General features: G+C 34.2%; 1 protein-coding gene across 4 annotated transcripts in view; it reads right to left on the reverse strand.

The window, feature by feature from the left end:
* Positions 1-16,940, reverse strand: part of DIAPH2 (diaphanous related formin 2) — an 813,387-nt gene that overhangs the window by 218,741 nt on the left and 577,706 nt on the right. For all 4 annotated transcript variants that reach the window (XM_081278193.1, XM_081278192.1, XM_081278190.1 and 1 more), the window contains one exon: positions 6,245-6,413. In XM_081278193.1, the coding sequence (XP_081134319.1) occupies positions 6,245-6,413 (169 nt within the window). The remainder of the gene's footprint in view (positions 1-6,244; positions 6,414-16,940) is intronic.

A 16,940-nucleotide genomic window follows, 5' to 3' on the forward strand; every position in this document is an offset into this window, starting at 1 on the left:
GTGCTGCTTCTACTTTCCAGATTTGAGTTTTCCCAATCCGAGAAGAGAGTGAGTAAGTAATGTGGCTCATTCAGGACCAATCATAAGATGGTCTGGCCTTAAAGCATAGTTCTTTTGTATGCCACTTTAATTTTTAAAAGATCAGGTTGATCATGAGGCTATATAGGGAAGTCATGAAAGAATCTTAAGTAAGGAGAGTTAAGATCATATTTTATTTTAAATATTGGTTTGTTTTTAACTTGGTAACAATGTGGTGAATGGATTAAAAATTAGAAATAGAAATGGATGAGGAGCTAGTGTATAGCTCAGAGGTCGAGGGCTTGCTTGGCACTTGAGAAGCCCTGGGTTCAATCCCCAGCACTCCTGTACTGAAAAGAGGGAGGGACGGAGGAGGGGAGAAGGAGGGAGGGAGGGATGGGGGGGGGGAAGAGAGAGAGAGAGAGAGAGAGAGAGAGAGAGAGAGAGAGAGAGAGAGGAAAGTAATGTATAAATGTAGACCCAGAGATGGAGATACCAGACATAAGGTCACTGTTATAGTCCAGCTAAGAGATGGTGGAGGCCCAGAACTAAAATAGTGTTAGTGAGCTTAGAGACAAATGGATAGATTAAAAAGACATCTAGAAGGTAGAAGTAGCAAGACTGAACAATGACATACAACTCCATGATTATTTGGTATTACTCCTAACAGCCATTTTAATACTCATCTAAGAGGTGTTCCAATGTTTATTTATCAAATGATGAATGTATTTATTTGATTCAGGGGAAATATGCTAGCATGATTAATAGTAATGGCAACATTTTCTTTCTAAATTATGTAATTGCATCTAATAACTCTACAAAGCCTTATCCCTATATATTTCTAGTGTATGAGGTATAGAATGGGGGTACACACAACAAATATTTATTGAGTGCCTGGGTAACATATTGTTCGTTACAAACAAAACAAAACAAAAACATACAGAAGCAGCAGGAGACTGACAGATTTAAGAGAGAAAAGAAGTATTTTCTATAATTTATTTGGAGCTATGAAAGTTATTGAAGTATAATACTTGCCTCAAACATTTTTCCAACAGCTGAAATTAATTTTTATGCCTAAGCAAGATATTGTATGGTAGTGAAATATATAAGGTTCACTGATTTTGAATATTCTATTCAAAATATCTCAAAAGAAAAAAAGAGTGTTTGTGCAGTCAACTGTTTGAACTAGTAGAATGACTGAAGCATAAAGGAGAATGAGCAAACAAGATGTTTATACATTGCATAAATATGGAATTTAATTTTCTTCCACACAATATTCAACTTGAATCTAGTGGTTGTTAATTAATCTTGCCTAGATTATATGCAGTTTTAAAAACTCTGATGAGATCCCAGAAAAACTAACTAGAAAATCTAAATTTGTAAATGTTTCCAATAACATATATCTGTGTAATAATATACTATGCATTTCTTTTGGATACCTTTAATATCCTCATTAGCTGAGTAATGTATGAATCATATTAATAATTTATAGAGCAGCATCCCATGGAAATTATACATTTCTGCCTTTATTAAATTGATGTGATTATTTTGAAAAAAGGTCTTAATCCATAATGTCAACCACTTTTGTTTATTTCTGTGTTTCCCATCTCTTAGAGACACTCTCTCTGAGGAAGAATTTTTGGTATGTGCATTTTGTTTATGCTACACATGCCAAATAGATCTCCCAAGATGAAACTCTGAGCTCATTTGGAAGTAATTTTTGGTAGCACATGAATCAGAACTCTTATTTTCTTCTCAGCACTACTGGTATTTTATTGCTTCCATCTATAGTCCAATATGCTTTTAGCACTAAGAACCCTGAGGCCAAACACACAAAGCACTAAGAAAATGGGAACTTCAGGCGATTACAATTTTTGTCTCTCTTTCAGGGTTCTTCCTTCCCCTGGGAGAGTGAAATCACTTCAAGCTCACTATGAAACAGGAACATGGTGAACACAAGTGATTGACTGAAGTTGGTGATGTTGATTTAGGAGTCTTACAGATCAGGTGTAAACTCTTAAATCTGCTTGTCAAAATCTGCTTGTCAATCTCCTATGGAGTTTTCCAGACCCTGCCCTAATGTCAAATTCTCTATGAAGGCTTTCTGGACAGTGTAGGCAGAATTAGGCAGTTCTTCCTTCATACTAATATCATAACTTAATGTATTACTATGTATGTATTACATATGTATTACACTTACTTATTCAATAATATTGCATTTATTTTACTTTCTCCACTCATGGATAGGATTATCAATGATAGTCTCTTCCTTTTATCTCTGGACCATACCATTATCAAAATCAAGTTGTTTCTTATTAAGTAATTGCTGGAAAGATCAGAGAATGGCTACTAATAATCTACATCTGCTTAGCAAAGGTTACAAAGTTTTGCTGCATATTGGCGAGAAGACACAGCAGGAATATCATTCATATTTTACAGATCAGGAAACCAATGCCCAGAGAGGTTATATGCTCAAGCCAAGTTAAATACAGCTAATAAGTTGTACACCCAGTTCTCTTGCAGTATGTTGTTAAAATTTTGTAGATGGAAGTGGTAGCAGTACTGTATGTAAGGCACAGATGGCAACAGCTGTCCAAGACTACATTAGTAAGTATTTGATATTAATTGACACTTTGTAAGATTTGGTTACTTGTTTTGAAACTCAAGTCTAAACAGATCAAAAAGTTTAATGCACATGAAAGTAGACATAATAATGTCAGATTATTTACAAAGAGAAAGATAAATGAGAAATTTCTCCTTTGTATTAAGCTAAATATGCAGTGAAGATAGCACCTCCCAAAGAAAAAGATATAATGGATATGACTGCCATTTTTGAAATTCTGACCATGACTCAGAATACTAAAATGGAATAAAATTCTCAGAGATCAGTACTCAAAGCCTTTCATTTTACAAAGACAAAAAAACAAAACAAAAAAAATACATCAAAAAATGCATAACTAGAAAGGGTAAATGACTTACCTAAAGTCACACATTTTGTCTTGCACAAGGACACAGAATTGGTTTATTTAAAAAAAAAACATTATGATTAAAAAGCAACACAAGAATACTTCTTAGCAAGCATCTGGCTAATATGGCTAGACATACACTATAATACAGGAATTGTCTTTATAAAAATGCAATTCCCCTTCTCAGACTATTCCCCAAAGACCTAAAAAGAGCATACTATAGAGATACAGCTACATCAATGTTCATAGCAGCCCAATTCGCAATAGCTAGAATGTGGAATCAACCTAGATGCCTGTCAATAGATGAATGGATAAAAAAATGTGGCATTTGTACACAATGGAATATTACTCAGCACTAAAAAATAACAAAATCATGGCATTTGCAGGGAAATGGATGGCATTAGAGCAGATTATGCTAAGTGAAGTAGCCAATCCCTAAAAAAACAAATGCTGAATGTCTTCTTTGATATAAGGAGGGCGACTCAAAACAGCAGGGAGGAAGAGTATGAGAAGAAGATTACCATTAAGCAGGGAAAAGAGGTGGGAGGGAATGGGAGAGAGAAGGGGAATTGCATGGAAGATGGAAGGAGACCCTCATTGTTATACAAAATTACATATAAGAGGGTGTGAGGGGAAAGGGGAAAAAAGAGAGAGAAATGAATTACAGTAGATGGGGTAGTGAGAGAAGATGGGAGGGGAGGGGAGGGGGGATAGTAGAGGACAGGAAAGGTAGCAGAATACAACAGTCACTAATATGGCATTTTGTAAAAATGTGGATGTGTAACCGATGTGATCCTGCAATCTGTATATGGGGTAAAAATGGGAGTTCATAACCCACTTGAATCAAATGTATGAAATATGATGTCAGGAGCTTTGTAATGTTTTGAGCAACAAATAAAAAAAATGCGGCAATGTGTGAAAAATAAAGCATTGACTATGGTGTTTCTGCTCATTGGGGAAATGAGGAGGCACATAATGTGACAGGCAGTGTTTTAGGACTTGGTCCTTATTAAAACAAGATGTTTTTAAGTGGAGTTTGGTAATATTAATTGTATACTTTTTTCTCCATTTACCCACATGCATTGTTTTGTTAAAAAATACTTTGTGGGGCTGGAGATGTGGCTCAAGCGGTAGCGCGCTTGCCTGGCATGCGTGCGGCCTGGGTTCGATCCTCAGCACCACATACCAACAAAGATGTTGTGTCCGCCGAAAACTAAAAAATAAATAAATAAATATTTTTAAAAAATACTTTGTTTTATCATTTAAATGTGCCAAATAAGTATATATTTTTGTTTCTTACTCCTTTTTAACATTAAGTATTTCCTTATTATTTGAGGAGGATGCTTTCTGAGATATTCTGCATAGACCCGAAACCACAAATGATACCAAATTACATCTATAGATCTATATGTATGTGTGTGTGTGTGTGTGTGTGTGTGTGTGTGTGTATATATATATATATATATACATATTTAAACATATGTATCAAAACACACATATACTTAAGTAACTGTCATAAAGTTTAATTTGTAAATTAGGCACAGTAAGAAATTAGCTATAACTAATAATACAATAAAACAGTTATAACATGAGTTTTTTAACTTCTTGAATTTTCCACTTGATATTATGACTACAGTTGACCATGAATAACTGAAACTATGGAAAGTGAAAACACAAGTAAGGGAAGACTAGTGTACTGTTTCTTTACTTATGGAATATAATCCAGGTAGATATAATCTGAGTGTTTATGTGCTTGTATCATATTGATAGATTTTGTAAGAGAAAAATAATACAAGTGGAAGGATTTACAGTTGAGGGGGTAGAGAGAGAAATGGGGAGGGGAGGGGAGGGGAGGGGAGGGGGGATAGTAGAGAATAGGATAGACAGCAGAATACATCAGACACTAGAATGGCAATATGTAAATCAATGGAAGTGTAACTGATGTGATACAGCAATCTGTATATGGGGTAAAAATGGGAGTTCATAACTCACTTGAATCAAACTGTGAAATATGATATATTAAGAACTATGTAATGTTTTGAACGACCAACAATAAAAAAAAAAAATTTAAAAAATAGCTTTTAAATTTTGAAAATGATTTGACTACTACTGTCTCTTAGCCCTATTATTGCTAAGTACAACACGTTATACTAATTATTGGTCAGCTAAAAAGATAAATATGTATCTCTATTAAGGGGCAAAGACCAAAATCAGCTAACATTTTCAGCAAAAATGAAAGCCAATGATAATATTTATGAAAGTTTTTGGTGTAGCTTGTAGCCTCTGTTACCAAAGTTGCTCATTTAACTGTTGGCATGTGCCCTGGTTTGTATTCTTGGGTTAGTATATGAAAACAATTTGGTTTTTATAAGTATATTAACATCCCACAGATTGTATAATTCACACCAAAATCAAGTTATGTCATAGGGCATCACTGACTATGAGAGGGAGCCTTATTTAACAAACATCTGCTCTGGAAGAGAAACATACCTCAAACTGCAAAAATTTGTTTGCTAACTGATCTTCTCATTGGGTATAATCTCTAGAGTTCTTTCAAATATATGGACCATTACCTGATTGATATCAATTATTGTGCATATCTTTCTGTTTCTATCATAATCAATCTATGCTGCATTTTCTACTTCTTTATTGAATTCTGAGGAGATGAATTAATGAAGCATTTATGTAGCAAAGCCTTTTTTTTTCCTTCTAGGATAACTTTCACCCTAAATGTTCATTACCAATTAATGGTAATATTACTATTATTCCCAATAGTTGCAGTTTAAAACAAAGCCCACATTGTGAAAGTAACTTTAGGTATTCAAGGTCATTTACATTATCCAATTTAAAATCTCAGTTTCTCATTTAGGCTGTAGAAAAAACTTGTTCATAAATCACAGCATTTTAATGTATTAAGTAAAAGATGATTTTTAGGTTATAATTTTTAAGCTAAGTAAAAGTATAATACTGTGCTATATAAAAATCAGGGTCATTTAATTACCAATTCATTTATTTCCAATAAAACTTTGGTAGAAAATCTCCCATGTATACCTAAAGTTGAAGATAATTCAGTTAGGTCCCCATTATACATTAAGCCAGTCAACAATTTTTATCCTTGTCATAGGTTTAAAATATCTGTCAATTCCTATTAAAGTATTATAACATGAAATCAATATAGTCAATAGGTATATAAAATGCCAATAGAAATTTTTTAAAAAAAAAGCAACAGGATTTGCAATGCTTTCAGATATATTACTCACCAGAAACAGAGTTCGGAAGTTGCTGAGGTCACCAAAAAAGTCCTCTATGGTTACTGTCTTAGAATCAAAAATGAAGTACTCTCCAAGATTCTCATACAGCTTCACCATGTTATTGTGCATTGTGGACAGTTTTTCATACTGGTCTCTCGCACTCTTTGTAAAGCTGTAGCTTTGTGTTAAGGAACATGATCCAATAAGACTCACTTCAGAGGCTATCACTCAATAGAGACTGAATTAAATAATCACTTCTGTAAACATATTTGCACTTCACAAATACTTGTGTATTCATTTGCTAGGACTGCCATTATAAAACATCACAGTCTGGGTGGCTAAACAATATACATTTATTTTCTCATAGATCCCAAATCTAGAATTGTGAGAGGTTCTTATAAAGTCTCTCTCCTTTGCTCACAGATGGCTAACTTCTTGCTGTGTTCTCATATGGTTGTCCCCCTGTGTGATCTGTGTTGTGATCTCTTCTTTCTTCAGGGACACCAATCATATTAGATTATGGCACACCCTAATTAATTTCCTTTAACTTATTTATTTATTTAAAGGCCCTGTCTCCAAATACAGTCACATTCTGAGGTACTGGATGGTTAGATCATCGACATATGAATTAGTCTCCAGCAAGTTGTGTACAGAATCAATCAGTAAACTATTTGCTAGAGTCATATTGACTAGTAAGCTTAAAATTTTTTAAAACAAGGAGACTGTTTAATATATAACCATGTAGGATATGTCTGCAAGATCATGTTTGCTAAATGAAAGCACATAGGTAGAAAATAACTTTATATATATTTATGAGTAACATAATGAGAAAGGAATAGCAACAAAAATTTAGAGAAAAAGAAATATATAAAATTTTCTTTTATACTATACATAGTATATAGAAATACAGAGGCTATAGTAAATTCTATATATGTTATATTTGTGTGTACATGTGTATGTATATGTATAACACACACATATATCAAGTACACACACACACACCAACTATCCATACTGCTTAAGGAGAGGAAGCAGAGGGAGGGAGAAGAAGGAAGAAAGTGATCAGATTCAGTATACACTATCCTGAAAATATGGGACTTTGCCATTTGAGAAAACAGCAGAATTAGGAATGTCATTTATACCTTCCCTTCATGGTTCTTCCCTGAAGCAGGTGGAAAAAAAATTCTCTGACAATACCTCTGAAGCAGGTCATAAGACCCTTAATCCTGAACTGTCCATCCCATACACAGAGGAAAAAATTGCCTTTATCTCTAGACATACAGAGCTCAGAGAAGAATCTGTAAAAATATGCCTTGATAAGTCCCCCTTTATCCAATTTTAATTCCCTATATCCAGTGTTCAACAAATGTAAGCACAGATACTTGCTGGTGGCACACGCCTGTAATCCCAATGACTTATGAGGCTGAGGCAGGAAGATTACAAATCTGAGGCCAGCCTCAGCAAATTAGTGAAATTCATAGGTATAAAATATCTGATAAGTCCTGTTAAAGGATTATAACATGAAATCAATATAGTCAATAGGTATATAAATGCCAATAGAAGTTTAAAAAGAAAACCAACAGGATTTGCAATGCTTTCAGAAACAGAGTTCTGAAGTTGCTGAGATCAACAAAAATGGTTACTGTCTTAGAGTCAAAAATGAAGTACTCTCCAAGATTCTCATACAACTTAGAAAGTTAGTGATTGTCTCAAATTAAAAAAAAAAAATGAGAAGGACTGGGGAGGTACTTAGTTATAAAGAGCCCCTGGGTTCAATCCCTTAGGACTGAAACAAACACAACAAAAAGAATGTTTCAGAGAAAGTTAAGTGCACTAAACATGAAAAATAAAGAGAACCCAGTCAATTTTTTTAAATAAGAGTAAGTTGGGTATAGTGGTGCATGCCTATAATCCCAGCTACATTGGAGGCTGAGGAAGGAGGATTGCAAGTTTGAGGCCAGTCTCAGCAATGTACAAAGTCCCACACAACTTAGGCCCTGTCCCAAAACAAAAATAAAAAGGATTGTGGATGTAGATCACTGATGAAGTGCCTCTGGGTTCAACACTTAGCACCAAAATAAAATTTAACAGACTTGGAATTGTAGAAAGAGGATAATAACACTGTCTGTGGTGTACTAGTTTAAGATGCACTCCAGTGGTATTAATATTTTGTGATAGAACTTTTTATCAGGAACTGATAATTGTGCCTTGAAATACTTGATTTTATAGGGTTTTCTGAATTTTTCAGTGTTTTATTATAACCTGGGGCCAAATTTATTTTCTATGGGAACACAGCTCTAGTTTTACAATGGTAGTCGATGGGTAAGTCAGACCATTTCTGGAAAATTACTTTGCAGCTGACACTTATGGAATACACTATGATTTTTAAAATGAGATGCCTCCTTCCTATGTTCTTTTTTATTCTATTTTAACTATTAGCATTCACATTAGCAATACAACAACCCCTTTCAGGCTAATAGGTGACATTAAATCTTTTAACTCTTTAGTCTATTTTGATATGAATAGACCCGAAAGAATAACATTTTTGACATACTCTACTTTCTTTTTATACAAAAAAGGGAACATAATGATTACATACATTCTGATTTTCCCTTTTGCACTATTACCATATACTGTATGTTAAACATACTGTTTAAGTGTAGCAGAACTGAGACAATACTCTTCGTATCTTAGCACAGAATTAAAGGGGTATTTCTAGACTTTCTTCCATTAAAAAAAAAAATCCAGACTCATGCCAGGGACTCACTAGGCAGAAACACTCTACAAAGGTCACTTACTTACAATCTATTTGCAATGCAAATTACTAAATTGTTTATATATTTCAGAAAGCTCAACATCTACAAAAACACAGAGAAAAAGCAATAGATAATAAGAAAAGCAAGAATTTTATGTTCCCCATTTATCCTAACACAATTTTTCACTGGCTAAAACATGTTCATGTAGTGATATACAATTTCATAAATTTGTTTTTATAGAACAAAAATTGATTTCAGAAATTCTGTCTGTGCACTAAAGTGAGAAAATTTGAAAAATTCTGGGAATGGCTTATCTTTGAAATAACAAATGGAAAGTAGCCCAGTCTTTAAGTCCTTCACTTATCTTCAAAGTGATTACTTTGTAAAAGGGATATATGGCATAAGTCAGCACTGAAATCTTTCAGAATTTCAACCATGTCACCAAATCTTACATGGGATGGCACATAAAAAAGGGACTAGATGAGGTCATTATTTTTCATATATTTATTTCCTTTAGGGAATTTTTATTTTTTGAGCAGCCACTAAATGCAAGATACTGACTGGCACTATAATAAACATTGTGGTTCCCACAATGATCATTAAAGTCAATCTCTACCCTGAATTAATTTATAATATAATATTACAAATAATTCTACCATCATTAATTTGAATTTATACAGAACTTTGCCATTTATAATATAATTATCTTGTATTATGCTCCAGATTCTTCAAAACAACCTTTTCAAAAAGGCATAGAAATGAGATTGCAAATTTTAGAGTTTTAGAAAACAGATAAGAGGCACTCAACCTTACAGAGTTAGAATATAGATATCATGATAGTCCCTGGCATGATACTTACATTTTCATACGGTAGAAGTGAATTATTTACAATGACAATGAACTTCTTTTAACTTTGTTTTAATGCTATATATGTAATAGTAAATATATCTGTAGAATGATGGTCAGCTTAAGTTAAATTTGCATCCTTAGACCTAGATGTTGCTTAGTAGATGTGTTAGCAGATTTTTTTTTGAGAGAAAGAGAAGAGAGAGAGAGAGAGAGAGAGAGAGAGAGAGAGAGAGAGAGAGAGAGAGAGAGAATTTTTTAATATTTATTTTTTAGATTTCGGTGGACGCAACATCTTTATTTTATTTTTATGTGGTGCTGAGGCTTGAACCCAGCGCCCCGCACATGCCAGGCGAGTGTGTTACCGCTTGAGCCACATCCCCAGCCCCGTTATCAGATTTAATAGTTAATTTTATGTCAACTTCACTGGGTTAAGAGATGCCACCACAGCTGGTAAAAATTATTCTAGGTATGTTTGGGAGTGTTTCTGGAGGAGATTTGTATTTGAATCAGTAGACTTGAGTAAATAAAATCACCCACACCAATTTGGGTAGGCATTATCTAACCCTATTTATAATATAAAAGGATATATGTTTAACTAGACAGTGTCCATGGAGAAGAAAAAGCTGTTTCATAAGCTGAGATTTGAAATAGGCTATTGGCACTCCTTACTTGGGATTATTTAAGACAAAATGTAACCAAAAATTTAGAAAATATATTATAGACTACTGGTATTGACTTGAATAGTACAGGCATCTGGCCCTTAGTTATGTTTTAAGAACACTGATCGGGAAGCCTGTGAAATATTTAGAGTGGAACTGGAAGGCCAGGTGTGTAGGTACCATATAACTATTGCTAAAACTTCTGCTGGCACAGTTCTTTGAGAAACTACTGAAGGGAATGCTATGAACATCAATGAAAAGGTCATTTACTCTTATACTCAGATTTCTTGGCCTTGGTGCCTTATAAGAGGGACAACAGAATAGAATCAAAGAATAGTGTATTTGGGGGAGAATGATTCAATTATCTTGGGATTGAAACACATACAGTCTTCCATCTACGTAAGAAACCTTGGGAGTCCTTGAAATATTTAGAAAGATGAACCCTGAAAAAATATTATTTAGAAAGTTTATTAGCTCCCTAAGAAGAGCGTAATTCATAACAATTTATATCCTGAAATAAATATAAGCTTAAGGTAGTAAAATGGGGATACATCAATAGATATAAACTGATCAAATGTGAAGGGGGTGGAAAGATAAGTTCTACAAAGCTAAATGTTTCTGATTTTTTAAGCATGAAAGTTTTATTCACGATGACTATGAACTAAAATCTTCTTCTAACAGAAGTATCTTTTGCAGGTTTATAAACTAAAATATGTGCAGCATTTTAAAACATTAATAGGTAAAATCCTAACCTTTCAAAAGTATTATTAATTTGAAACTAATTCATGATTCTGGAAAGTCAATTTATAAAACATATCACAAGACTCACAAATCATTTTTATAATAAATTATGGAAAATATGACCTTAAAATTCAACCTTCTCCATAGGCTAGTACTCAAATAGAAAGAAAATTATTTTCTTCAAATATTTAGGTACACTGGCATAGACTTTGATTATTTTTGGTAGCTATATGTTATGGTTGGGATCTTGAATGTTCCTCTAAAAGCTCATGTGTTAGGCAATACAGCAATATTCAGAAGGGGAAAAAAAGTGGATTATGAGATTGTACCTTCAACAATGGATTAATCCATTTGATAGATTAGGAATTTGAGTGGACTATTAGGTGGTAATTGTAGGCAGGCAGGGCATGTTGGAGAAGTAAGTCACTGGGGACATGCCCTTGGGGACCATATCTTGTCCTTGCCTTGCTTGTTCTCTCTGCTTTCTGGCTGCCATGAGCTGAACAGCTCTCCATCAGACACATACCATTTCACTATGTTGTTTCCACCTTGGAGCAGACCAACCATGACTGAATCCTCTGCAATCATGAACCAAAATAAATCTTTCCTTTCTTACATTGTTCTTGTCAGGTATTTTGGTCACAGTAACAAAAAACTGACTAACACTCTATATCTACCTGTCTATAAACTGGTTGAACTTGACTTTTGTAACTCTTGGTCCCTAACTGGCAAAATAGCAATACTTCCTCAAATACTAGGAGGAGAAAATTCTTTATCATCTTAATTTTGTCAAGAGCAATTGTAACCACAGAAAATGCATTTCATTAGAACTGGAATAATTCTTAGCAGAGCACTGGGGATGAAGGAGTGTACATACACACAGCTAATTGAGTTGAATCATTTCTTAAAATTCTCATCTTTATAGGCAGTATATTACTTAAAATTTTAATAAAAATTTTGAAATATTAAATATAATTAGTGTTGGATTGTTGAAAACATGGAAAAATCAACTGGAGATACACTTAACCTTCACATAAGCTTTAGTTAGCAACATGGCATAATTGCCTATTTAAATAAAAGGAAATCACAAATATGCTATCTATTGAAAATATAGATAGCAATTCTACTTTCCATAACCTTCAGGAAATATTCCTCTAAATGTTAAAAAATATGAATTTTTTCACTTCATTGGAATAATTTTTAGTCAGAATTACTAATAGTTCAAATAAATGCCTTTTAAGTTATTATTAAGGTATAATTAAAATGTAATTTACTTACAAACCATACATTATATCGCCATTTTGATGATGTTAGTTCTGCCTATCTATGAACAGGGTATATTTTTCCATCTTCTAAGATATTCTTCTACTTCCCAATCAAAATCCCAATGGCATTTCTTGTAGAAATAGATAAAGCAATCATGAAATTCATATGGAAAAATAAAAGACCCAGAATAGCAAAAGCAATTCTAAGCAGGAAGTGTGAATCAGGCGGCATAGCGATACCAGATTTACAGAGCAATAGTGACAAAAACAGCATGGTACTGGTACCAAATCAGGCGGGTGGACCAATGGTATAGAATAGAGGACACAGAGACTAATCCACAAAGTTACAACTATCTTATATTTGATAAAGGGGCTAAAAACATGCAATGGAGGAAGGATAGCATCTTCAACAAATGGTGCTGGGAAAACTGGAAATCCATATGCAACAAAATGAAACTGAATCCCCTCCTCTCGCCATGCACAAAAGTTAACTCAAAATGGATCAAGGAGCTTGATATCAAATGAGAGACTCTGCGTCTGATAGAAGAAAAAGTTGGCTCCGATCTACATATTGTGGGGTCAGGCTCCAAATTCCTTAATAGAACACCCATAGCACAAGAGTTAATAACAAGAATCAACAAATGGGACTTACTTTAACTGAAAAGTTTTTTTCTCAGCAAGAGAAACAATAAGAGAGGTAAATAGGGAGCCTACATCATGGGAACAAATTTTGACTACACACACTTCAGATTGAGCCCTAATATCCAGAGTATACAAAGAACTCAAAAAATTAGACAATAAGATAATAAATAACCCAATCAACAAATGGGCCAAGGACCTGAACAGACACTTCTCAGAGGAGGACATACAATCAATCAACAAGTACATGAAAAAATGCTCACCATCTCTAGCAGTCAGAGAAATGCAAATCAAAACCACCCTAAGATACCATCTCCCTTCAGTAAGATTGGCAGCCATTCTGAAGTCAAACAACAACAAGTGCTGGTGAGGATGTGGGGAAAAGGGTACTCTTGTACATTGCTGGTGGGACTGCAAATTGGTGCAGCCAATTTGGAAAGCAGTATGGAGATTCCTGGGAAAGCTGGGAATGGAACCACCATTTGACCCAGCTATTGCCCTTCTCGGACTATTCCCTGAAGATCTTAAAAGAGCGTGCTACAAGGATACTGCCACATCGATGTTATAGCAGCACAATTCACAATTGCTAGACTGTGGAACCAACCCAGATGCCCTTCAATAGATGAATGGATAAAAAAAAATGTGGCATTTATACACCATGGAGTATTACGCAGCACTAAAAAATGACAAAATCATGGAATTTGCAGGGAAATGGATGGCGCTAGAGCAGATTATGCTTAGTGAAGTTAGCCAATCCCTAAAAAACAAATACCAAATGTCTTCTTTGATATAATGAGAGCAACTAAGAACAGAGCAGGGAGGAAGAGCAGGAAAAAAAGATTAACATTAAACAGAGACATGAGGTGGGAGGGAAAGGGAGAGAAAAGGGAAATTGCATGGAAATGAAGGGAGACAAAATTACATATAAGAGGTTGTGAGGGGAATGGGAAAATAAACAAGGAGAGAAATGAATTACAGTAGATGGGGTAGAGAGAGAAGATGGGAGGGGAGGGGAGGGGGGATAGTAGAGGATAGGAAAGGTAGCAGAATACAACAATTACTAATAGGGCATTATGTAAAATTGTGGATGTGTAACCTACCAATCTGCATTTGGGGTAAAAATTGGGAGTTCATCATCCACTTGAATCTAATGTATGAAATATGATATGTCAAGAGCTTTGTAATGTTGTGAACAACCAATAAAAAAAGTTAAAAAAACCATACATTATGTGAATTAAAACATCTTGACAAATATTTAAAAATATGAAACATTAACATGGATAATATGGAAAGCATTAGGGTACTTTATAATAGATCAGGATATAGATTAAAATCCTTTGAAAAATCATATTGCAATACTGAAGCATAGAATATTTAAATAATATAACAAAGATGGCCTAGTTCATGATTTTGAACCAAAGTCCCTAGTATTTAACATACAGGAGGCAACTATGCTACTGGATAGATGAAAATATTTTGTAATAACACAACTTTCCCATAGATGGCTGGAATGAGATGGATAAAGAGATGGATAACAGTCTCCTGTTAAAGGCACAAATATAATGGCTATTATAGAGGTAAAAAAGACATTTGGAGCCAGGTGCAGTGGCAGATGCCTGTAACACCAGCAGCTCAGGAGACTGAGACAGGAGGACTGTAATTCAAAGCCAGCCTCAGGATCTTAAAGGGGCCCTTAAGCATCTTAGCAAGACCCTGTCTCTTCCAAAAAAAAAAAAAAAAAGACATTGGTATTGCTTTTCTCTATCTCCATTCTTTATTCACTCACTTGTGTTTCTGTGTCTTTATCCTTTCTCTGAAGACAATCTGTCATTCTATACTTAGATATCCAACTGAGTGATTTCTTCACTCATTTATTCAAACACCTTAATTAAATGCTTAGTGTGTGCCAGCTATCTTCTATGTATAGATGACAGAGTATTCAAATTTTCAGACAAGGTCACTGGTTTGCTGGAAGATGACAGTTCAATCAAGTGAACAAATACAAAATATTTTTTAAAGTGTGAAGTATAGGCAGGCATAGGAGAGTATATGTGAGACCTAACTTAGGACTTGTGGGAGACAAAAGTAGAGCAGAAGTGTAGTGATGCCTCTTGAAGGATGAAACATTAAAACTGAGACCTGAGTGAGAAGAGCTAGAAGAAAGAGCATTGGGGAATGCACAAAAGTATGTTAAACATTCTAGGAACATTAACAAAAGTAAAAGGGAGTATGGAGTGGGAGAGAAGAGGAAGCAGTAAGAAGGTTCCTGTAGCAGGTAGGGACCAGATTATACAGGTCTATTAAGCATTTTGAAATTCTTCTGAGAAAATTTTTCAAACTTTCTTGAGAAAAAAATGTCACTAAAGAGTTTTCCAGAAGTTTTCTGGTGGAGCTTTTTGGGTCTTCAGGGAATAGAATCATATCATCAATAAACAGTGCCAATTTAAGTCCCTCTTTTCCTATCCATATCCCTTTAATTCCTTTTGTCTGTCTAATTGCTCTGGCCAGTGTTTCAAGGACTATGTTAAATAGAAGTGGTAAAAGAGGGTATCCCTGTCTTTTTCCAGTTTTTAGAGGGAATGCCTTCAATTTTTCCTCCATTTAGAATGATGTTGGCCTGGGGCTTAGTGTAGATGGCCTTTATGATGTTGAGATATGTTCCTGTTATCCCTAGTTTTTCTAGTGTTTTGAACACGAAGAAGTGCTATATTTTGTCTAATGCATCTTCTGTGTGTATTGAGATGATCATATGATTCTTATCTTTGAGTCTATTGATGTGATGAATTACATTTATTGATTTCCGTATGTTGAACCAATCTTGCATCCCTGGGATGAATCCCGCTTGATCATGGTGCATGATCTTTTTGATATTTTTTATTCAATTTGCCAGAATTTTATTGAGAATTTTTGCATATATGTTCATAAGAGATATTGGTCTAAAGTTTTCTTTCTTTGATGTGCCTTTGCCTGGTTTTGGAATATGTGTAATAAGAATTGTGACGTATTCTGATGTTATGTATTTAAAAATAAAACCAATAAAAAGATTTTAAAAAAAGAGTTTTCCATAGAGGAGTGGTAGAATCACACTTCCCTTGATCAAAAGGCATAAGAAATGCTACCTAAATTAAAACACATACCAAAAAACAAAAACAAAACAAAAAACCCCTAGAACTAGTGGAACACAGAATACTGTCCAAATGATAGTAAGTTTACTTGCTAGTTCCTAACTACTGATGAGACAAATATATAGTGTATATATAGTCAACTGAAGTATATTTGATAAATGATTGAGAATGCTACCTAGAATCAGAGGCATTTAAAAAATAACATGTGGTAGGCAATATATAATGACTAAGATTGGCATATAAATAGTTGTGTTTAGAGTAGCATAAGAGTTATGATTATAAATTTTTTAGATTGATGTGTATATTTTGGAATGTCAGCATTATTTAATATACATAGTATGCATATACAGACATTAATTAGAACAAGTCCTACCTCCAGGCCTACCTCACATTCTTCTCTCAGCATCATTTATCATGTGCTGATAATGTATAAGAAACTGCTACAGATTAAATAAAGAAAAAGAAAGTTAAGTCATAAGACATGGCTCCTAACCCTCACTGAATTTATAAACTGCTGTTGGAAGACAGATAAATAACAGAACAGCAGTAACCGGACTAATGTTTATTGAACTCAAAATAAACCAGTCACTGAAGAAAATGCTTTACAAGTGTCTTTTTTTAACCCTAGCCCAGGCCCTATGACTTATATATACTATTATTAACTGCATTTT

Source organism: Spermophilus citellus (assembly GCF_964194105.1).
Source record: "Spermophilus citellus genome assembly, chromosome: X".
In the NCBI taxonomy this organism is placed as follows: domain Eukaryota; kingdom Metazoa; phylum Chordata; class Mammalia; order Rodentia; family Sciuridae; genus Spermophilus; species Spermophilus citellus.